At 45.9% G+C, this 23,810-nt stretch overlaps 1 protein-coding gene across 1 annotated transcript; it reads left to right on the top strand.

The window, feature by feature from the left end:
• The first annotated feature begins 76 nt into the window (after positions 1-76).
• Peg3 (paternally expressed 3) lies at positions 77-23,806 on the top strand. The gene is made up of 9 exons (XM_029531673.1): positions 77-226; positions 3,984-4,072; positions 11,954-12,084; positions 12,612-12,701; positions 13,305-13,388; positions 14,397-14,500; positions 17,753-17,855; positions 18,598-18,690; positions 18,813-23,806. The coding sequence occupies exons 3-9, from the start codon at positions 12,069-12,071 to the stop codon at positions 22,964-22,966; spliced, it is 4,644 nt and encodes a 1,547-aa protein (XP_029387533.1). The 5' UTR covers positions 77-226; positions 3,984-4,072; positions 11,954-12,068; the 3' UTR covers positions 22,967-23,806.
• Positions 23,807-23,810: the final 4 nt, after the last annotated feature.

The raw sequence follows: 23,810 nt of genomic DNA, 5'->3' as shown, positions 1-23,810 counted from the left end.
TTAGAGAGGAAGCTCCGCCTCTGCAGAGGACCCTGACAAGGAGGTGTCCCGCAGCCCTTGCTGCAGACGCTGGGGAGTCAGGAGTCGCGGGAGGACGAGCATCGGAGGAGAAGCGGAGAGATGTCCACCCTGGGCTGGTGGCGCCGCCGGGCGCCTGGTTCAGTGTGGGTGCACTAGACTGCCGACCCTGGTCGGGGTGTGTGCGTAGAGTGCGGTGCTCCGGGAGGTGAGTCAGCCGGCCACCTGGCTGCTCTGCGGCATGCACCCTCTTAGATACCGTCTGCAGAGTTCAGATGGTGTTCGGGGTGCGTTGCCGCGGGCCAGGGGCGGCAGACCATATCACGGCTCCCAAGGGTAACTGACAAGGCTGCAGACTGCGCCTTCGGGAAGGGGGAATCACCACGGAGCGGCCGTGTTGCCGCGGGGATGCCATTTAGGTGACAGGGATTAAAAGAGGTATTCTGTAGGTCGAGGCCTCGGAGCCTCAGGGTCCCGCGATCTTAGGGTCTTAGGGTTTTAGGGATGAACCACCCAGAATCCCGGGAGAATCCAGGCTCCCTGTCTCGTCGGCGTGGCCGCCACGCCGACGATGCAGAAGTCCTGTCACAAGACCACCACAGTGGACATCAGAGTGCCGTCTCTGAGCCACCTCTTCTGTGGTTTCATTTTCTTTGCTCAGCAGAGTCTAAGGGCTATGCGGTTAACCCGATCGCCAGGTCGTCTGGCTGGCAGGGTCTTCGCAATCGAGCCATCTACCGCGAAGCGCGGCACTGTTCTTGGGGGCGGGTCTTGTTTTGCCGCAGTGGCGGTGGGGCGGGGCTGAGGGCCGCTTAGGGGCGGGACCAAAGCGGAGGCCGTGAGATAACTTTTCGGCTCCACCCAGTTGGCGCCATCTTGGAGGGTGGAGACAGGTTTGCTGCGCAGGCTTCTCCTGATTGGCTGCCTGTGGTGGGGGCGGGGCTAAGACCGAGTGACTTCGGCCCACTTGGGACCAGGGCGGACTCAGCAGGCCCAGCCCACCTGGCGCCATCTTGAAAGGACCGCGGATTTGCCGCGCAGGCGCCGCTTCAGCTTCCGTTAAAGAGACTAAGAAGGCCGAAGTGGCTTGAGTATCTGGGGTGCTGGCTCCTGTAGCTCTCCCCTTGCGGGTTGGCAGTGAAGATGCACCCCAGTTGTTGTCTTATCTGGAGTGGCCTAGACCCTCCGGCAGTCGGTCGGAGCGAGGCACAGTCTTCGTTTGCCGCACGAAGGCTGCCGCCTCGCGGCCTTCCATTTAAAGGATGGGACGGAAGGCGCAAACACTCCCGTTTTTTTCTGTGGCTAGATTGTGGTTGCAGAGCCTCAGATTGACCTCAAGTGACAAGTCTGTTGACCCTGGGCTGTATCTGGCTCCCTTTATGAGGAGCACGGTGGGGTTTATGAACAATTAAAAAGTGTCGCCCGGTCGTCTGGAGGGAGGGGCTGTCCGTCCTGAGTGACTGACAGGGACAGGACCTTGTTCACCTTTGCTGGTTATACGCGCCACAGACCGGAACAGTAATAGGTGCCATCATGAGTGACAGCCCAGATGGCTGCAGGAGGTGGGCTTTAGGGAGGGGCTGTCATTCTGAATGACAGGACCTCATAGCTCCGCCCATCCTGGCGCCATCTTTGCTGGCCAAGGGCGGGGCTCCGAGGCTCTACAGGTATCTTGAATGACAGCTGGACGGGCTTGCTGCAAAGAGGCGTGGCTAGAAGGCGGGGCTTTATAATCCTGAGTCACCACAAAGCCCCACCTACCCTGACACCATCTTTGCTGGCCGATGGTGAAGAAGGGAGTGGCAGGGCGGGGCTATGAAGAGTGACTGCTGATATGATGAGGCACCATCTTGAATGACAGCCCATCCGGCTTCAGGGGGTGGGTCCGAGGGTGGGGCTCTGGCCTTGATGGACATGGCCACACAGCTGGGGGGGCGTGACGTTCTCAGCGGGTGTCATCTTGAGTGACAGCTGGACGTGTTTGCGGCAAGAGGCGGGTCGGGAGGCGGGGCTCTCTGGTCTTGAGTGCCCACAGAGCCCCGCCCAGTTTGGCGCCATCTTTGCTAGCAACAGCTGGCCGCGCTAACCTTTTTGGTGCAGACGCCATCTTGAATGACAGGCTGGCTGGGGGTGGGATCTGAGGGAGGAGCTTTCTTGTCTTGATTGATTGGAACGCAGCCCCACCCACCTCGGCATCATCCGTGTGCCGTCCCTGGTGCGTCTGATGTGATCTGCGAAGGTGCCATTTTGATTGACAGCTGGACTGGCTGGCTGCAAGAGGCAGGCTAGCGAGAGGATTTATGGTCCTGAGTGCTAAGCTGGCTTGTAAGGGGCAAGCCCCAGGAAGGGGTTATCATCCTGACTGATGGTGCAACTCACCCCTGACTATCCTTAGCGTCACCACTGTTGGCCATGGGGAGGCGGTGTCTGAAGTAAAGGTGTCATCTTGAATGACTGCAGGACTGGCTGGCTGAAAGAAGCTAGCCAGAGGGGTGTGGTCGCCCTCATTCAGAATGAGCAGGGGGCTCTGCCCACCTGACGCCATCTTTGCTGACGTTTCTGGTGCAGTAGCCATCTTGAATGACAGCTTGTTTTGCTGCAGAAGGAGGGCCAGAGGGCGGAGCTCTGATCCGGACTACAGAACCCTGCCCACCTGAGCGCCATCTTTACTTGTCATGGTTGGGGGTTGTTGTCTAGTGGTTTTTGCACGGCTGTCACCTTGAGTAATAGCTGGAGTGGCCACCAGAGGCAGGCAAGAGGGAAGGAAAGAATCTCTGGTCCAAGGGACCATACAGCCCTCTTCACCATGGCATTATTCTTTTAATGTCCCTGCCATTTATGGCGCATGAGCAATCTTGAATGACAGCTGGGTTGGCTGCAGGGGCAGGGCCGAGGGAGGAGCTCTTTCTGAGTGACTGGGCCACAGAAGTCCACCCACCCTGGCGCTATCTTTGTTGGTCACAAGGGGGCGTCTGGTATTCATTCCGCCAGTGTCTTTTTGAATGACATCTGGGCTTGCTGCAGGAGGCGGGCCCGAAGGAGGGGCTCTCTGGTACGCAGTGCCCTCCTCCCCCTGGCGCCATCTCTGTTGGCCACAAGGGGGCATCTGGTATTCCCTGTGCAGGTGTCATCTTGAGTGACAACAGGGCCTCGCTTCAGGGAGGGATTCTATTCCTGATTGACATGGTCCTCCACCTTCACTGGCGCCATCTTTGTTGGCCACAAGGGGGTGTCTGAATTTTCACTGTGGATGTGTCACCTGCAGGCAGCAGGTCTGAAGAAGAGGCCGGCTTTTTATTAGTAGTGACAGTTACAGAGCCCTGTTTCATCTTGGTAGTAGGACCTTAGAGGTTTTATCTTAGGTACTGGCAGATGTCAGGGGCTACAGTGCCTCCATCTTACATTAACACATAGGTGACTGGAGCCAGTATTTTCATTCAGGGGCACCAGACGGGAATCACACCCGACTGCCCAGTTCAGAATCCCAGGAAAGGGGTGTGGTTATGTGAATCACTGGCAACACCCATAAGATTGTTAAAGCCACTAGAAGGCTACTTTGACTATCAAAGTATTTTGTCTCCCCCCACCCCATTTATTTCCCTCTAGTTTTCACCTGCAATATGTTTCCTTGCACTTATAGGATAGGTGATGTCATATGGTTAATTAGTAACCAGTTGGGTTCTTGGGTTCATTACTTAATCCATAGTCCCCTGAAGTTACCCAAGATACCTCAGGAATGTCTTTAGTGCCCTTCATATAGGAAAAGGCTGTAATTAGAGTCCAGGGTACAGCATATGTCTTAGGAATAATGGATTAATGGGGACATTTTCTGGGTGGTGTCCTGGACACATTTGATATCTGCCTTTGTAGGAAAAAAAAAAAAAAGTGGTTGCTTCCCACCCAAAGAACACTGTAATTGTGAAATAAATTGGGTGCTTAATCTTTTTTTTTTTTTTTCTCCACAGCTCTCCCTTCTTGATCTTCTATCCTTCTTGGAGACAACTGGCAAGAGGAAGACTAACTAGGTCCTCCAGCAGCTAGGTGGCTGGTCCAGGTGAGTGATGCACCTCAGAGTGCCACGCCCATCTTTGAAGTTTCCTCTTCTATTCCTCACACTGACATTTCCCTGATGTACATATGTGCTACACAACTACAAGAGCACCATTTGTACTTTCCGAGAACACGCATACCCGTCTGGTGGGTAATGAATTTGCTAGGATTTCCCCCTTAGCCTTACTCCATCATCTCCAGTCTCCTATTTTTCCCCTGACACTCAGGAGCTCCTTCAGGCTTCCTGTTTGCCTTTTGTTGGGCAACTAAGAAGCAGGGGAAACTCTATTTACCAGCAACAACCTAATATATGCTTTGTACCGCATACTAGGGATACCATCTCAACTGAGAAAAGAAGTATTTTCATGGGGTATTATGGGAGAATTAAAAATGTATAAAATATGATTGTATGGTTTATGCCCTTGAAAGTACACATTTGCATGGAGAAACTAACTTAATCTGGGAGAGTTGCCTCCCTGAGGTACTTGGGAATCTTAAAGCTGAGCTCTGGAGGATTATAAACGGTATGTTTCATGGGGAGAATAAATTGATCAGTGGGCTCAAAGATGTTCCTGAGGGATGCAGAGAGTGGAGCTGAAAACCCAGGATGCCTAGAACAAGAGAAGAGATGGATTACAACTGACTGAGGACAGAAAAGGTAAGTTTGAGGGCTTCATCGTGATAGGCCTTAAAATCAATGGTAAGTATTTGGGCTTAACTGGAAGTACATGGGAAGCCACTGAGGTGTTTGCATCACAAAAAATGACATGAAGATCACATGCACATTTGTAGAAATCATCTGGTTTCAAGGTGCAGAGGGCAGGGAAGGCACACCTGGTATGGGGAGACCACCTTAAGTTTGGGTGAGAGGTGGCTTGGTTTAGAGTCCCAGCACTGGAAGACGTGAAGGGGGCATGTTGGAGACCTCACAGAACTTGCTCCCTTTTTTACTAGTTTGCTGACTGATTCAGACCAGACATGATGAATCACATGATGAGGAGAAGTGAGCAGAATATCCAAATGTTGTCCATTTGTTCAATCCATCCGCAAGTGTTGATACTCAGCCTATTTGGGACAGACTCATGCCAGACTCTGGCACTCCAGAAGTGAGTGGTATAATCCCTACTGAATGAGAACTCCTGTTACCTGGAACGTAAGGAAATGTGCTTAGCAAACTAGCTGCCTATGCTTGTGGGGGAATGCTGCCTGGGGAGGGGCTGACATGGCAGAGTGGGCCCCTGGAGCTGGGTTGGTGTTCTCCTGGCCCATATGAAGGCCCCAGTGATCCAGTATGGTGTTCAAGCCTACAAAGACCTAGCCCTTTCCTGAAGGATTCGTGTGTGTAGACCCATATTTTACAAAGCTCAGGGACTTCACTTACTGATGTGGGAACTGAAGCAAAGCACTCCTGTTCCTTCAAATCTGGTTCAGAACTTTACAGTGGGAGAGGACCATAGCAGGGTCTCAAATACTAGAAAGTATGTGATCAGCAAATTCTTCCCCCTGTAGGCAAACCTACATGGGAAATGAAAGCATAATGAGGAGGTTGATGGGTGAGTATAAAATCAGAACCAAAAGGTGTAGAAGAACCTTGATAGCACTGGCCTTTAAGATAGCCTAGTGCAACCACCTGGTCATAGTGATGTCATTGCTATGGCAATCAGAAGACCAGACTCCTTATCCATTGCCCCTGCTCTCCACCATCTCCATCCAGGCTAAGTCTGATTAGAGAAGATCTTTTGCCTATAGATAATTAGATTAGCCACACATTGTGGCTTAAACTCCCATGCCTCTATCCCCTAATATAAATAAGATCAGCTGGTCATTCAGATAAGATCAAATATGTCATGCTGGTCTAGAAGGCATTTTGTGTCTTTAAAGTAGCCGTGTCTTAGTGCTGATCATGAAACTGAACTCTTAGCTATTATCTCCTCTCTTTCTGAACGTTTGGGGAAATCCCTCAAGAATGGACAACAATAAAGAGATTTGGCTGGAGTGTGGTAAGTGCTAAGTTTATACTGAGTAGAAGAAGCCCAGGATGTTATAAAGATGACCTGAAAGAGACACTAGACCAGAGTGTAGAGGCCTTTACCTGAGTGTTAAGGTTACAGGTCATTCATTCCTTACTCACATTCCCATGTAAGATTACCACCCCCCTCCCCACAAAAAGTTCCCATTGTTCCATATATATTCCTTTATTGTTCTTTAATGGACCAGGTTACACACTTAAACTTAGGGAGGTAAGACAAGAAAACTCAAGTTCCTAGAGTCCCAGTTAAAATACCCATGTCCTAGGGAAGCATCCACTTTTTAAGTTGTCCCACTATAAAGGCATATACCTGTGTTATAAGTATCCCAGATGACCCTTCAGCATATGTGAGTTTGAGACCCACTACTAAGAGAAATCAGACTGCAGTATGTACTTTTCAGAGTCAGATTTTGTGGGAAGGGACATAGACTGATAACCCTGTCAGTGTTAGGGCACTTAAACTTGGAGGTGAGGTTAGGCGTGGGACTGGGACAACACTGGACTCCATGAACACACTGAAGTAGAGAATGCCGGTCTGCAGAAAGAGGCAGGAGACTGGAACAAACAAGAAGAGAGGAGAGACTGCACACCTGAGAGATGACAAGAGTAACCTCCTCGGTTCCTGACTTTAAAGTTCTCAATTCCAGCCCCCTTTAAAGGAGGTAGGTAGAATGAGTTAGCGGGCTTAACGTAGGTGCGCCATGATGAGGGCACAAAGTAAGTAAGTGGAAATGGGGTAGGAGGAGATTGGGTGGAGTTTATCTCTCCTCTGATGGGGTTGTGGGAGCCTGAGACCCAAGACCAGGAGGTCACATGATCTTTCTCATCACATGCAGTCCCAGTCTTTTTTAGCCCCTAATGTGTGTTCCTGCTCATCAGAATGCTCATCCATGGTTATTCTGAGGGGGAAAATATCCCACCCACCCCCATTTGGGGTAAAAGATACCTAATGATCTCTATCCTTATTATATATTATGCTAACTTACCTGCCCACTCTCTTCTTCTCATTTTGAAGTGAGACAGCTGTAAAGTATTATAAAATATTCAAAGATTGGCATCAACTTTGCCACAAAGACCACAGTGGCCATACCATCCTCTAATATACAGTGCTGCTGGCCTATGGTCGGTCTCCCATGTTCTGACGCATAAGTGAAACTTACTCTCCTTACAAAAGGCTATTCCCTGTCTCCATGTCTATGAACAGACTTTTCAAAAGATAGCCATATACCCTTGAGGATCCCTCTCTGCACAGGATTGGAAGGGTAGGTTCATTGTAAGCCCACATGATTTGGCTCCTCTCTTTAGCTTCCCTTTGTTCTAGCTCAGAGTCATGTGAGCCGCCCACCCAGGTGCTCTTGGCCAACATCCAGCTCATGCTAAGGTTCCTGCCTGAAGAAAAAGCAGAAGGGAAGGGGTATGAGAGAGTCAATAAATAAAAGAAATAGGTTTTCCATGGGGCCCAAGTTCAATTTTGGTCTGTAGAGAGTATGAAGTAAGAGTCTGGTGAGGGAGCCAGTGCCTGGTAGCCAGCACCCTTGAGCACACACTGGGCAAGCAAATGCAGGTACCAGCAGGGTGTCACAGGCAGGCTGTGGGAGGTAAAGAAGTCAGTGAGGAAGGAGACCTTGTCCTGGGTACCCCAGCAGAGCTGTGGGAGGCCTCACAAGCCAGAATAAACTATGTAGGGAAAAACAACAGCAACACTAGATTTATTTCTAATTTTTAAAGGTTTTTATTTTGAACTATTTTAAACATAGTTGCAATTTTTTAAAATCACATACCTAAATAACCAGACTCAAAGATTAACTATGAATTTAAAGTAACATCCTAAATAGAAGTTAGAAAAATTTTCTTTTCTTTCAATCTGGGTTTTGGTTGGGTTTTTTGTTTGTTTGTTTGTTTTGATTTGGTTTGGTTTTAGTTTCTCCTTTTCATGAGCTGTCACCGTGAAAGTATGTGAACATTTTCTTGCAGCCTAGTTTATATATATTCCTATACAAGGAAGTAACCACACACTTGTTGTGTTCATGTGAAATCAGATCATTTGTCAGACATTTCAAACGAGCTCCTCGTCTATGATTTTGTTTCCTAGGCAGCAGCAGTGACGTTTATTTATTTGTTTTGGGGACTGTTTTATATTTATGTACCCATAAATGAGTGTATTTTTAGTAAGAACAATACATGTCTAGGTTTAAAAAGGTTTAGTAGGGGTTGAGACATAGCTTGCTGGCAAGTTAGAAGTTATGTGTTCAGATCCCCAGCACCCATGTAAAAACTGGGTGTGGTAGCCTATATGTAACCATAGCAGTGAGATACTGGGAAGGGTGGGTTCTTAGGGCTCAGTGGCCATAGAGCCTTGCCAAAACGCAAGACTGTCTCAAACAGTAAAGTGGAAAATAATAGAGGAAGACATACAAAGCCAACCTCTGGCCTCTGTACTCACATGCATGAACATGTATGCACACACTACACATACACACATGCATATGTAATATAAAAATTTTAAATAAATAAAAATTAAAACAAAAGCTTTAGTAGTAATGGTAAATTTGACCAGCGGGTGTGGCTTGCAATTTCTATAGTGTTTCATAGTACTTGACATATTGCATCTTCAATTAGGAAGGAAGGTTGTGACATTTCTCGAGAATGTGACTCATTGATTAGAGGACTGTTCTCACTTTTGGTTATTAATGAACTCAGGAAGCAGGTTCTCTTCTGGGTACACTGACTTAGCTTAGTTAGATCACAATATGTTTGTCACTGGGTTTTAGTGGCTTGCCCTTTGGGAAGGTATAATTGAAATATATAATTTCTTTAAGGAGATTTGACTTAGCATTGGTTTTTGCTAAGGTAAAAAAGGTTGTCTAACCTTGGAAACAAGTGCTTGAGTAGCAGACCCAACACTATAAAGTGATGACTGTCCACTCTTGTCTCTTTTGTTGCAATTAACCTTTTATTTAGTCCTAAGAAGATTTTGCATTTAAATAATCAGTTTTTTTCTGATTTAAAACTTCTTCCTGTAACAGTATATTAAGCCCCCATATGTGAATGTACGGCCACATAAGTGCATATCTGAACTCCTTTATGTTCCTTGTGTTAGATAGAGCATGTTTTCAAACATTAGGACAACATTACAAGAAAATAGTCCCCCATCTTTCTGCATACTTGGACATGCTAGACAGTCAGAGAGAGAGAGAGAGAGAGAGAGAGAGAGAGAGAGAGAGAGAGAGAGAGGTGTGAATGTGTGTTTTATACATGCCTTAATTTATTTAGGATATGTTTTGTGCCTCTATATACATTTTTAAATATTTGTTTAGATTTGTAGGCCCCTTGTAAAACATTCTATGGAAACTTTATTTTTGCTGTTAATGCGATTTTTCAATTGCTATATTTACAGGTAAGGTTTTTTTTTTAGTTCAAAATAATACACTGTAATATATCATATTATATCCAAAGTAATACAGCATTTATACCTTTCTTTTCCTTTAGTTGCATTAGTCAGGGCCTCCAAGATAATATGGAATGGTGTTTGTGGTAGAGGAAAATATATTGTGGCATCTAATGTTCTATTTGCTTATATCTATTTGAGGTAGATTTTTATTGTATGAAAAAAATCTGCTAGTCTTGGTTATTGCTAAGACTTTATTAAAAAAAAAAAGGCAGTGGGAGTTTGCAAGCTCTTTGACGCATGGGATGATGCATATAGGCTCCCAGTCTTCCCTTTAATTCACTGTGTATAAAGTTTACCTGAAAAAAGGCAGCATCTTTGAATTAGTAGCCTTTCATGGACGTGGATAATTTTTAAGATTTTGCTAGAGTGTGCTTATTAAATATTTTTGCATTTTTGAGCAGGACAGATTTGCTATAAAAATACAACAATGAGAAAGACAAATGAACCCTTCTTTTGGGAAACTACAGTAGGGTATACATATGGGTACTTCAGAATTCTGTTGTATACAATCAACTCAGGTCTATCTCTGATCTGGTACCTTTTTAAAAGAAGAATATCTTTTATTTATTTTTTTGAAAATTTAATACAAGTATACATTGATTGTTTTTTTTTATCTTATCAACTTCCCCCCTCCCTCTCTCCAGTTACATCTGAGACCCACAAACTCAGACATTTGTATTGGTGGCCTTTCTGAGATAGTCTGGGATAGAGTTCCTTCTCAGCTTTAGTATTTTATTAGATGCAATTAAGCATTGAAGTCTCTCAACATTTCAGTGCATTAGAGACCATTTTATATCCATTTACTTAGAGTTGCCATGGTCTTTGAAGGCTACATAATAATTCACTGTTGAATAGACTATATCTTATCTATTACAAAGAATACACACAACAAACACACACATAGACATAAGCGTAAGTCTTTTGTTCATCCTTGCTCTTGTTTATCAAATGCTAGCCTATTTGTCTGGTCAAATAATATAGAGCATATTAAACAAAGATCATATGTGTTTACCAGAGTCTTGAATTTCCTATGAAAAGCAAAGTCAGTTTTGGCACCGCAGTTAGCATGCTTCTTATGATGAGCTATGTTGGTCTCATCAGCAGTACTGTTAACATTTACACATAGCCACATAAGTGGCTTTTCATATACTAAATTCAATATGCAACTTATATGTCACTATCTGGCTTTGTGTCAGATAGCAAGGGATTAGGGATTAAATATAGAGAATGCAAAGCTCTCCTTCACTTGGGTTACCAATTTACTGCTGGGACATAAGCAAATAAGCCAAATCAGTTAAGAATAGTCATGATACATATTTGAACATATCTTGGAAGGTACCTGAGGAAATGATATTAACTTTAACTCCAAAAGGACCAAGTTTTGGGACTGATACCCCTTAGAAGGTTATGTACTATGGAGGAAAAGTCTTGGCTTCTCTGTACACTTAGGTGAGCTGACAGAAAACAGAATTCTCCATCACTGTCTAGCTGGGAGCCACCAACTACTTGTACCTTCTTGGCACTTGAAATGTACTTGTATAAATGAGAGGCTGGGTTTACTGCATTTAAGTTAAGAAAGCACACAGTCAATGGGGATGTGGTACCACCTCACAGTCTTAAAGATATTAACAAAGAGAAACCATAATAATTTGTCATTACAGTGCTCATACTTGAGCACCATTAACATTTCTGTTTGGATAGCCATTTATTTTCAGGTTGTATATTGTGCAGTAAGTACATTAAGGGTAGACCTGGCAGGATCAGGTCCATTTCTGATGTTATCCCCTTTAACATTTTGGCTAACGAGGAACACTAATATCCAGTCTTAGTCTTGGCTGGGGCCTTGAGCATGTTCCCTGAGCTTTGCATTGGCAAGTCAAACTTCTTAGGAATCTTATCTCATTCGAGATAAGGCCTAAAAGGACTGTAGGTGCTGTACCCATTTCACAGATGACAGAGTCCAAGGGAGTAGAGGAACTACCCACTGAAATTCAACCAGTTAGCATGAGAATTAACTCCTTAAATGTAGTTCTGGGCAGTTCTTATTCCAAAGCACTGGGCAGACCACCCTTCAACTTGTGTGATGTACACATAGCTCCTTCTAATATCCAGGTCCATGAAGTGCTACTGCAGGCTGCCACAGTCTTTCTGTTGACTTGTGTGTTCAGTTCCTCCAAATGAGACCTTTTAATTTGAGAAGTGCTGTCTCCAATTCACTCGTCAACCACCAAACCAGAGACATTCTGTGTGAGCTAGAAAGTGGCATGACTAGATGCCATCCTGGGAGAAGACCCAGCTGGTCTGAATTCTTTCATCAGACGTTTTGAAACTTAACATATGTGGGATTTGTTGTGCCTCAGAAAACCCTGCTCAGACTCTAAAAATTCTGCCTTGATTGGTTGCAGGCAGACCTTCCCAGCAAGGGGAGATCAGCTGATCATCCCCGAAACGCTCAAGCCCTTGGGTGTGAGCAAAACAGACAACTGTGAGAAACCCACCATTCCGTTGGAGAGTTTCAAGATGTACCATCACGAAGGTGAGGCACTGCAGAGGACGATGTTAGTTGGCTTAGACAGTATTTGCTAGTGTTATGTCTTGGGACAGCCAATGACTGGTCTGGTTATTCTCTCCTGTGGGGCAAGGAAATAGAGCCAACCTAGACACGTCCATGACCTTCCACTAGATTTGACCTCCTAATGTCTCCATATTCAAGTGGCCCCATGACTCTTGGAAAACAAACTAACCCCAGCTAAGAACTACCACTGAGCCAGCAGAAGACAAGTGGACATCCTATGGTAGGAAGTCCATTAAGGAGAGAACTTCCATTACCATCATGGTATGGTACCTCAGGCCGCTTTTGTGTGAGGTGGAGAAGAGATGGTTACAGCCACATTTCCTATGCAGTCTTTAAGTAGCAGGAGTAGACTGAAGCCACTAAAGAGGGCTGAGATGAAGCATGAAAGACCTGGCCATTGAAACTGCTGAAGGGAGAGAGGTTGGCTATATGTGAGAACATAGGCTGGCTACACCAAAACACTAAATCCCTGTCTGGTGTCTTCTCAGACGACACCAACAGTGACATGAACAGTGACGACGACATGAGCCGAAGTGGGAGAGAAACCCCACCCCCTCGACCATCTCATGCTTTTGGCAGTGAGTACCGCGTCCCACCAATGCCACATTATAAAAAGGTACAGAGGCGCCAAAGCCTCCGTTGAGACAATAGCCCCAGAGTGTTCAGCATCACACAGAGTCCCAAGCAGCGTAGATTAACTGAGACATTTTTATATCAAAACAGGCACCTACAATGGAATGGCATTTGAGGGTTTTAAAACAATAAAATATTTATACGATTTAGTATCTACTTTAGGCAGAATCTACTACTAGCAAAATTGTTTGTAGATTAGATATGTGTTCTCATTTCTCTTTACAACGGAATGCTGTGCAATTTAAAGTCAGCCGGCCTGTGCTAGACATAGGAGGTCTGTGGCCCCTTGTCTACATTTAGACTTGAGAACTTAGCAGCTGAGAGCACAGTTGGGAGGCCTGAAGTGGAGCTAGCTTATAGACTGAGCTTGGGTCCTTTTCTGTGAAGCAAGCCCTACTTGGGAGAAGCTTGCAAGGCAGCAACTGAGCCTGGGCATCTAGAACCTTCCATTTTGGATCCATCTTGTCAAGGGAGGCATGTGTGCACGCACAAAGGAGACATAGATATGTCAAAGCACATCTGACCACTCAAAAACCTGACCTGCCTAGGTGAGCGAGACCTGGAGCGCAGGGGCAGAAGCAGAGATGTGGAGCCTCGAGACCGCTGGCCACACACCAGGAATCCCAGAAGCAGTAAGTTGTCTGCTGGCCTATAGCTCAGGGCAGAGGCTGTGTGCATAGGGGCCGTGGGAGGCCCTAATGCTCAATTTGGCCCATATTCCTGTTGCTAAAATCCTTAGTCCTAGGCTCTAGCATCTGAATTTCCTCTCAGCAGAGCCGTTTCCTGCCACAAGCATATTTCAGCCAATGTTGTTGTTTACACAACATTTTTCCTAAGCAGATTTTATGTGTGTGTGTGTATACACACACACACACACACACACATATATATGTGTATATGTATATATATATATATACATATACACATATATATATATATATGTAACACACACTGTGGCTGCTACAAAAATGAAAATACTACAGAGGTATGATCATGAAAAGCAAATGCATGTTACCCATCATGGTTTCATGCAAGTGTGGGGAAACTACACCAAAGTGCCCTGCTTACGTTTTCTTTACTGACGAAAAGAGAATTAGACTCCCCGTAAGGACCATCTCAATGCATTTTTGGTATTTGTGCTACCATAACCTCTCTTGTTCCTCCTGGACTTGGGAAATACTATATTTATCAGCAGGGCATAATAAAATTCTAATTAGGAAAAGACTTTCAAGTCTGTCACATTCACCATTAATTTATGGTACCTTTGGTACCTGAGGAGGGTAGATTAATCAAGGTGTTTCTATATCACAACAGGCACCTACAATGGACTTTAAGTCCTCTGGTTTTTATCTCTGGTCTTGGATGAGGGCACCAAAGAGAGTCATTGGCTGAGAACATGAATACAGACACCATACCTGGGCCCACACAACTTGTGGCATGACTCTGACTCTAAGATTAGGAAGGAAGGATGAAGCAGGGACCCTGGGACATTGCAGGGCCCTTCTATAGAAAGTAGAGAAAACAGACTTTTTTTTTTCACATTCATTTCCCAGGTAGTTTCTGAGGTTGGCAGGGGATTTCTGAACCTTGATCTGTTGGACTAGGTCTTGAATCTCCCTGATGCCTTTCTTCCTTCCTAGGGCTGCCTCAACGGGATCTTTCTCTTCCTGTGATGTCAAGACCACATTTTGGACTGGAAAGAGATGATGACAGACGTTCCATGGATTATGAGTCTCGATCCCAGGTATGCTCAGGTTTCCTCTCTTTCCAGAAAACTTACCTTCATTTCACAACAAAGATACTTGTCTTTTCCCTAAGGATGTATTCATCTGTCCCTAGGTGCCCACTTATGACTGAGAGAGAGCCCTTGGTCACTCTAAAGAGAAGGCAGGGACCAACCCCACAGGTGACCAGTGGCCAAGGTCACTATTGCCTGTTTTTAAAACTGACCCACACAATCAAAGGAGTGCTTGTCCCGGTGTGTGTGTCACTCTCTAGGGTAAGTGGCAGAGGCATTCTAGACATTCTTACTGGCCCCCAGGAAGTCAGAAGCAGAGAAGTTGTGAGTCTAGAAAGTCAACTGGGCAGGGAGAACAAAGGCTCTGGAGCTGATGAGAATGGGATACAAAACTTGGCTCTGCCACCTAGTGCTGTGTGGGATTGTGCAACTCAATCAAGCTGAACCTCAGTTTCCTCATCCGTAAAAATGAGTGTGGCAATTGTCTCCCAGTGCCATTGTGAGGAATCAGTGAGATTCACACACCCGTGTGTGTTGTGAGTTCCTGTTATGTTGTCTGGCACATGATAGGCACACTATGGTAGTAATCACAGTAGTCATTTGGTTAAGGGGCAATATGTGTTAGGGTGGTTGGTATAAAGGGAGAGAACAATGGATTTGCACTGTCTTTTGAGGGAGGAAGAGAAGGAGGAGAACCTTATCATCAACAGACCTTAGAAGAGAGGTTGGAGCCAGAGGAAGGGCCTTCATTTCCTTTGCAATTAAGCATCTAAGCCATGGGAAACATAGCTGTGGCCAAGACAGACAGGATTCCTGCTCTGAGATGCTTTTGTCAGTGGCCCATGTAGATATTCATATAAACACTGTGTATGTCTGATGAATGTTCTGAACATTCTCAAAGAAACAGAACACTAGGAAAAATTACAGCATGGAGTCTCAATTTATATCAAAGAAAATGCCTTCAGGGCAACACTTGACCTCTGAGGATCGGGGAGCAATGGTCCAGGCCTGAGGTTGGAGGGGATCCCATCCTTTAGGGTGAGCACAGGCAAAGGCTTTCTAAGTGGAAGCCAGACATCGGGCAAACTAAGGAAGAGCCAGGGAGATGGTTAAGGCACACAGAGCTGGATTGGTGGTGTGAACTTCATTGCTCACAGTCTTTTCCTTGACATTATGTCATAGGTTGCTGACCTAGGACCATGTCTGCCTAATGCAAACTTCTAGCTGCTGCTGATTCCCACTGACTCAGAAGAAAAAACAGGGCACTAGATGGTACAAATTACACTTTGAGGCTGTGCAAAGCAGAAAGTTATCTTGCTATCTCTTTAATCACATGCAAATCCCTAATGGTTCCAGTGTATAGCTCACAGTGTGAAAACGTGAACTGTGTGCCATGTTGGCATGACTCTCAGGCCACCCCTGCCACTCAAACTTGTTTGCAGCTCATGTACACTTAGGTACCACAGTTAATGACAAACATAGAGCCAACAACTGCTTTAAGGCTACTTAAATTCACTCATCTTTATACAAATGCACCATTTTGTTTTATAGAAGCAATGTTGTTCAGACAGATAAATTAATATTAAAAATAATACATCTGCCATTACCCTTGGTCTCTGTGTACCCCAGGGATAGTGACACTTTGCCTCTCACACTGCCAAACTCTTAAGTCTTTTGCTCTCTACCAGTCTCCACACTGTGAGCTCTGGTTTCCTGTATTATCTTAGGGACATCTGGTACCCTCTGGCTCTGTATTTTATTGTAAGTAGATGCCAAGGCTCCCCACAAAGCTGAGTAGCACAGAACACTGACCTCCAAGGGGTTTACCATATAGAAAGAGGGACAACCCACAAAAAGAATGCACTTACAAACCTGGGGTGCTAGTTTTATGAAGGTTGCAACTCTTCCTGAATTTTCTTGGAGTTTTTTTGTTGTTGTTGTTGTTTGTTTTTTGTCTTTTTTTTTTTGTCCTAATTTTCAGCACTAACTGAGAAAGGCTTTCATTTCTGAAGCTTTGCTTCATTTCTTTGCCCTAATGTTTGTTGTTGCTTGCTTCTCCTTTGTTGCTTAATGACTGGACATGGGCATTGGCATAGATGAAGTTTTCTTCTTCAACTGTGATGTTTGTTTCTCTGTGTTTCCCATGTTCCTATTAAAATTCAAGTCCCTTTCCAGGTAAAGAGCAAAAATAAATTTAATATCAAAGCATTAATGCTTCCTCTGCCCAGTTTTTCTTAATATTCAAACAATAATCACACTACAGAATCTTCACCCACTGTGTTGAAATATTGCAAGTTCTCACCATTTTACAATGAAGAATCCGAGGCTCTGAAAGATTTCTGTATGTAAGGTCTCACAGCTTATAAAATGGTGTGGTCTGCTTCTGACCCTACAGTTCTCTCCAGCTCCAAAGCCTATAGACTCCCACAGCACCCTCTCCATACTCCAGCATCCCTTCAGGCCTCAGTGCCCTCACCCCAGACAGTCAAACTCTAGTTCTGCCTCTTGGTAACAATCAAATGACCTTTAGGATTCTGCAGAGAAGACTCAGGTTCTGAGGATTACAGGGAATTTTGTACTTCTTTTTGAGAGAAATATCTCTTAAGATAAAAGGTAGCTCTTCAGTAGTTGAGAGCTTCTGGTGTGTTGAGTTATTTGGAAACCATACATACTGGAAACTCTGCACTGTATCCATGCTATGCAATAGAAAAACAGGAGGGGAACTTAAAACCACAGAGTCTGACAAGATGTCTGCTAGAGCACATTTTCTTTCTGTTCTCACGAGTGCACCATGCATGCTGCATGGGCTTTCCCACCAGCCCCACTCCGCACATAACTGTAATTTGACCTACCACTTCAGGCCTCACAAGAGGCCTTCCGTAAAATCTTTGCTCACTGTTCAGGCCCACCCTGAACTGTCCCTCCAAGAAACCCATGTAGCATTTATTATCTGTATCCCAATTTACTGTTTATTGTTCTCTAATTGTTTCATGAGTCTTTTCTCTCCAACCAAATTATAAGCTGCATGAGGGCAAGGAATATGTGTCATGCGTCTTTGGGATCTGCCTCAGAGTGTAGCACAAGGTAGGTACGATGTAGGCCCCTAGTAACACTTGCCTTGGATCGCTCAGAACCCCAAATACCGTGAGCACTTCCTATATAACTTCATATACGTAGCTCCCATGTCGCCAACATTATTCTCTTTTTGCACATCCACGGGGATAGATTCCATTGAGAGGCCTGTGTTTGATGTTTTAGGATGCTGAGTCATACCAGAATGTTGTGGAACTCAAAGAGGACAAGAAGCCTCAGAATCCAATTCAAGACAACCTGGAGAACTACAGAAAGCTGCTCTCACTGGGTAAGGGCCTACTTCCCTTGGCCACTTCCAATCCCTCCGGCGGAGCCTTTGGTTACCTTGTCTGTTTCAAGTTGTTTGAGTCCATGCTAGTATATTTGGACCTAGAAGTCCTTTGGTGAACTTGCTCCTCTGTGGGGAAATGAGGTTTGAGCTTTAAAGAAATCCATCTGGCTTTGGTTGAAGAATATATTGTATGGACTGGGGTTATGGCTTTTGTCATAGAGCTTTCCTATACGACCTCAGCTCCACATGTGGACTCCTCCAGATGCATATAGCCCAAAGTAGTAGTAGGCAGTTGCTATGAAACTCATAAACTCATAAAGCCAAGGGGTATATGGTGGTGGACAGTAAGTTGAGAAAGATCATTGAGAAGTAGGGGTAGGAGTACAGTGGCACATGCCTGAAACTCCAGTGTTCTGTGCTAAAACAGGAGGATCACCAGTTAAAGCCAGTCTGGGATACCTACATAGTGAGACCCTCAAGAAAGAATGGAGTCTCTCAAAGAAGTGAACAGGGGTCTTCATACCATTTTTTGGGTGGGGAGGGTGGGGTGATTAAACTAAGGGAATCAAAATGTAGATTATATCAGGTTAGAAAATGAATATGAAGAATATAAAAGACATTCCAAGATTTGAATATGAGATAGTCCTTCTTTACTGTGGGTGGGGGAACAGATCAATTGATGGTGATGAGTCTCAGACTTTGATGTAAATTTCAACTGCCATTTTGTTCTTATAACTAGGAGTCCAGCTCGCCGAAGATGACCGACACTCTCACATGACACAAGGCCACTCATCGAGGTCCAAGAGAACTGCCTACCCAAGCACCAGCCGAGGTGAGTGACAGGCCGATCCCACATGAAGAAACTTCCACATTTCACATTCACAAACACCACAGGAAAATGCTATCCTGAGCTTAGAGGCTAGGGAAGAATTACATATGGGGGTTTCTTTCCAGGTCTGAAACCCACGCCTGACGCCAAAAAGCCATCCCACAGGCGTGGAATCTGTGAGGACGAATCTTCTCATGGAGTGATCATGGAAAAATTCATCAAGGACGTGTCTCGCAACCCCAGATCCGGAAGAGCAAGAGAGCTGAACGGGCGTCCTCCTCCGAGGTTCCCTAGGCCTAACGACAACTGGAAGGACAGTTCCTCCAGCAGAAGAGAGTCAGTGATCCAGGAGAGGGGTTATGAAGGGAGCGCATTTAGGGGAGGCTTCCGGTTCAACGCAGACCTGGCTTCCAGAAGCAGAGCTCTAGAAAGGAAGAGGCGCTACCACTTTGATTCTGATGAGAGGGGTTCAGGTCATGAACATAAAAGCTGTGTGAGGAAGAAGCCTTTTGAGTGTGGTACTGAGATGAGACAGGCTATGAGCATGGGCAACCTGAGCAGCCCTTCCTTCTCTGAGTCGCAGTCAATCGATTTTGGGGCAAACCCCTATGTGTGTGATGAGTGCGGGAGGCAGTTCAGTGTCATCTCTGAGTTTGTTGAGCACCAGATCATGCACACTAGGGAGAACCTCTATGAATATGGAGAGTCCTTTATTCATAGCGTGGCTGTCAATGAGGTGCAAAAAGGTCAGGGTGGGGGGAAACGCTTTGAGTGTAAGGAATGTGGAGAAACCTTCAGTAGGAGTGCTGCCCTGGCAGAGCACCGCCAAATCCATGCTAGAGAATATCTTGCAGAATGTAGAGATCAGGAGGATGACGAGACCATCATGCCTAGCCCGACCTTTAGTGAGCTGCAGAAGATGTATGGCAAAGATAAGTTCTATGAGTGCAAGGTGTGCAAGGAGACCTTTCTGCACAGTTCTGCCCTGATTGAGCACCAGAAAATCCATGGTAGAGGCAACTCGGATGACAGAGATAATGAGCGTGAACGCGAACGTGATCGCCTACGTGCACGTGCACGGGAGCAGCGTGAGCGCGAACGTGAACGGGAGCGTGAACGGGAGCTTGGGGAACCCTTTCTGACCTGTCCAAACTTCACTGAGTTTCGGAAGATGTACAGGAAAGACAAAATCTATGAGTGCAAAGTGTGTGGGGAGAGCTTTCTTCATCTCTCATCCCTGAGGGAGCATCAGAAAATCCATACTAGAGGAAACCCATTTGAAAATAAGAGCAGGGTGTGTGAGGAGACCTTTGTCCCTAGTCAGTCTCTCAGACGGCGCCAGAAAACTTACAGAGAGAAGCTGTTCGACTTTAACAATGCCAGAGATGCACTGATGGGAAGCTCAGACCCCAGCGAGCATCAGAAGAACCGTTCCCGAAGGAACTTCTTTGAGGGCAGAGGATTTGAGAAACCCTTCACCGAATCTCAGAAGAGTCATACTATAACAAGACCACCTGGAAACAAAGATGATGACAAGCCATTCACCATCAGTGTCAACCCTAATGACAAGCTGAAATTCCCCACCATGGAAAATGGCTCCCAGGGCAAATCCTATGAGAGGTCTGTTATTCACAGCTTGGGCTCCGCAGACGCTCAGAAGAGTCATGGTGGACTGGGGTTCAGTAAACCAAGACCAGTGGCAGAGTCTAGCACCCAGAGCTCAAGCAGCATTAACTACCCCAGAGCACATTCTGGAGGGAACGCCTATGAAGGGAAAGAATACAAGGACTCCATCATCCACAGCTTGCCAGCTCCCCGACCTCTGAAACGCCATAGAGCAAATGACCATATTCAATGTGATGAGGAGGGAGAATCCTCCATTTATATCCCAGATATTATTAATAAGCGGAGGAAGATTCCTGCCAGAGAAGATGCTTATGAAGGAAGTAGCAGCAGCAACTACCACACACCAAATGTATCCCGTGCTGAGCCTCCAAGTCTTTCTGGAGAGTCCCATGATTCTAAGCAGGATGTCACGTTTTCAGTTCCCAGCTCAAGTGTTCGTGAACACCAGAAAGCTCGTGCCAAAAAGAAGTACATTGAGCCCAGGAACAACGAGACCTCTGTTATCCACTCCCTACCTTTTGGTGAATTGCTTGCAGGTCACCGTAGGGCAAAGTTCTTTGAGTGTCAGGAATGCGGGGAGGCCTTTGCTCGTAGGTCTGACCTCATTGAGCACCAGAAGATTCATGATAGAGAAAGACCTTCTGGAAGCCGACATTATGAGCGCTCTGTCATCCGCAGCCTTGCCCCCAGTGACCCTCAGACCAGTTATGCCCAAGAACGTTTCATTCAAGAACAAGTGCGTAAATTCAGAGCATTTGGACAATGCTCAACTGCCAGCAGCAACCTCAGTGTACAGAAAATCTATGCCCAAGAGAAATTTAATGCCGAGGAGCCCCATGATAAAGAAACTCATGGTCAAAACATTCATGACAAAGAGCCATATGGTAAGGAGCCCAGTGGCAAGGAGCCCCATGGTGATGAACCCCAGGACAAAGAACCCCTTGATCAGGAGATGCGCAGTGAAGAGCCCCATGATGATAAGCCCCATGACGATAAGCCCCACGGCCAGGAGCCCCATGGCCAGGAGCCCCACGGTGATGAGCCCCACGGTGATGAGCCCCACGACAAGGAACCCATTGATCAGGAGATGCGCAGTGAAGAGCCCCATGGTGAAGAGGAGTCCCATGGCCAGGAGAAAGTTGAAGATGCTACCATTCAGGCCTCAGTTTCTGAAGAACATCAGAAAGATGATGCTGGTGATGCGATCTATGAATGCCAGGACTGTGGGCTGGGCTTTACTGATCTCAATGACCTCACAAGCCACCAGGACACCCATAACAGAAAGGCTCTGGTTGATAGTCGTGAATACGCACATTCTGAAGTTCATGTCCACTCCGTCAGCGAATTTGAGAAAAAATACTCTGGAGAGAAACTGTATGAATGTCCGAAATGTGGGGAGTCTTTCATTCACAGCTCATTACTTTTCGAGCACCAGAGAGTCCACGAACAAGACCAGATGTATTCTGTAAAGGCCTGTGATGACGGTTTCATCGCTCTGTTGCCTGTGAGACCAAGGAGAAATTGTACTGTAGAGAGGAATCCTGCCGTTTCTGGGTCAGCCATTCGATGCCGTCAGTGTGGACAAGGCTTCATTCACAGTTCTGCCCTAAATGAGCACATGAGACAGCACAGAGATAATGAAATAATGGAACAGAGTGAGCTGGCAGATGAGATTTTCATTCAAGGCCTAGCCCTCACTGAGTATCAGGGAAGTGAAACAGAAGAGAAGCTTTTCGAGTGCACAATCTGTGGGGAATGCTTCTTCACTGCCAAACAGCTCGGAGACCACCACACCAAAGTTCATAAGGATGAGCCCTATGAATATGGGCCCTCCTACACCCATGCCTCCTTTCTCACCGAGCCCCTCAGGAAGCACATCCCACTGTACGAATGCAAAGATTGCGGGCAGTCCTTCCTAGATGACACTGTCATCGCTGAGCGCATGGTGTTTCATCCTGAGCGAGAAGGTGGGTCAGAAATCGTAGCTGCCACTGCCCAAGAGGTCGAAGCCAATGTCCTCATCCCACAAGAAGTACTGCGAATCCAGGGATCAAATGCAGAGGCTGCTGAGCCTGAAGTGGAGGCTGCAGAGCCTGAGGTGGAGGCTGCAGAGCCCGAGGTGGAGGCTGCAGAGCCTAATGGAGAGGCTGAAGGGCCAGATGGAGAAGCTGCTGAGCCTGATGGTGAGGCTGAGCAACCCAATGGAGAAGCTGAACAGCCAAACGGTGATGCTGATGAGCCAGACGGAGCCGGAATCGAAGACCCAGAAGAGAGAGCCGACGAGCCTGAGGAAGACGTTGAAGAGCCAGAGGGAGATGCAGATGAGCCTGATGGTGCAGACATCGAAGACCCAGAAGAGGAAGGAGAAGATCAAGAGATTGAGGTTGAAGAACCGTACTACAACTGTCATGAATGCGCCGAAACTTTCGCTTCCAGCGCAGCCTTTGGCGAGCATCTGAAAAGCCACGCCAGTGTGATCATCTTCGAGCCTGCCAATGCTCCCGGGGAGTGCTCTGGCTACATTGAACGGGCCAGCACCAGCGCAGGTGGTGCGGAGCAGGCAGATGACAAGTACTTCAAATGTGATGTGTGCGGGCAACTCTTCAACGACCGCCTCTCACTTGCCAGACACCAGAATTCTCACACTGGTTGAGTATCCAGGCTGAGGAAAAAAAAGAGCAAAGCCAAACCTTCCTCCCAGAACCAGACCCTTAATAAATCACAAAGAGAGCCTAAACCAACCCAAAATGTCTATAAGAAATTCACCTTATTGTATACATACCGGACTTCACATCACAGACTTTCACTCTCATCACAGACTGAAAAAAGAAAAGAGATTGAACGCAGGGACTCTCAGTTTTAGCTGTTCCCTATTAAACACCAGTGTATACTTGGGAAAGCTAGAGCGTACATCTACATCTTCCATTTCATCTAAGTAACTAGATTGAGGGAAAACCTAGTGACTATTCAAGACCACAGAGGTTGCCCCAATCGACTGTAAATGATACCCCTTTCATACCCTATACATAATGATTCCTGCCATGTATATAAATGAGCAAATCAGTGATACATATATTTGGATTTAGTGTGCTATAGAATTTACAGTTTACTCTACAGAGCTGCCTAGCCCGGTACTCTGATTTTTTTCCCTGAGGAGGAAGAGAGCAACAATTTAGCATATATTTGTAAGTATTGTCCATGCAGAAGCTTTACTGTGCATCGTTTGAACCCCATTAGTATCCTTTCCAGTAATGGAGTGTTCTGTCCCCTACCTCTTAGATAGTCCTGTGAAGGTATGGGTGTGAAAGATCGTGTGTCTTTGAATCCTGGCTGTGTGGAAACAGACATTTTAGCTTCTACAGCCATCTGGTGTGCACCCAGCCCCCTTGAGACTGATTGTGTAACCCTTTACAATATATGGATTTGTCTCTGTGACCCAAATCAACCCATCCCTGTGTTTATATACCTTACAGTGGTTTTCATGCAAAAAAAAGTTA

The sequence above is a fragment of the Mus pahari genome, chromosome 19 (assembly GCF_900095145.1).
Source record: "Mus pahari chromosome 19, PAHARI_EIJ_v1.1, whole genome shotgun sequence".
In the NCBI taxonomy this organism is placed as follows: Eukaryota; Metazoa; Chordata; class Mammalia; order Rodentia; family Muridae; genus Mus; species Mus pahari.
Note: the sequence above shows the minus strand (reverse complement) of the source record. Positions and strands in the feature narration are given on the sequence as shown.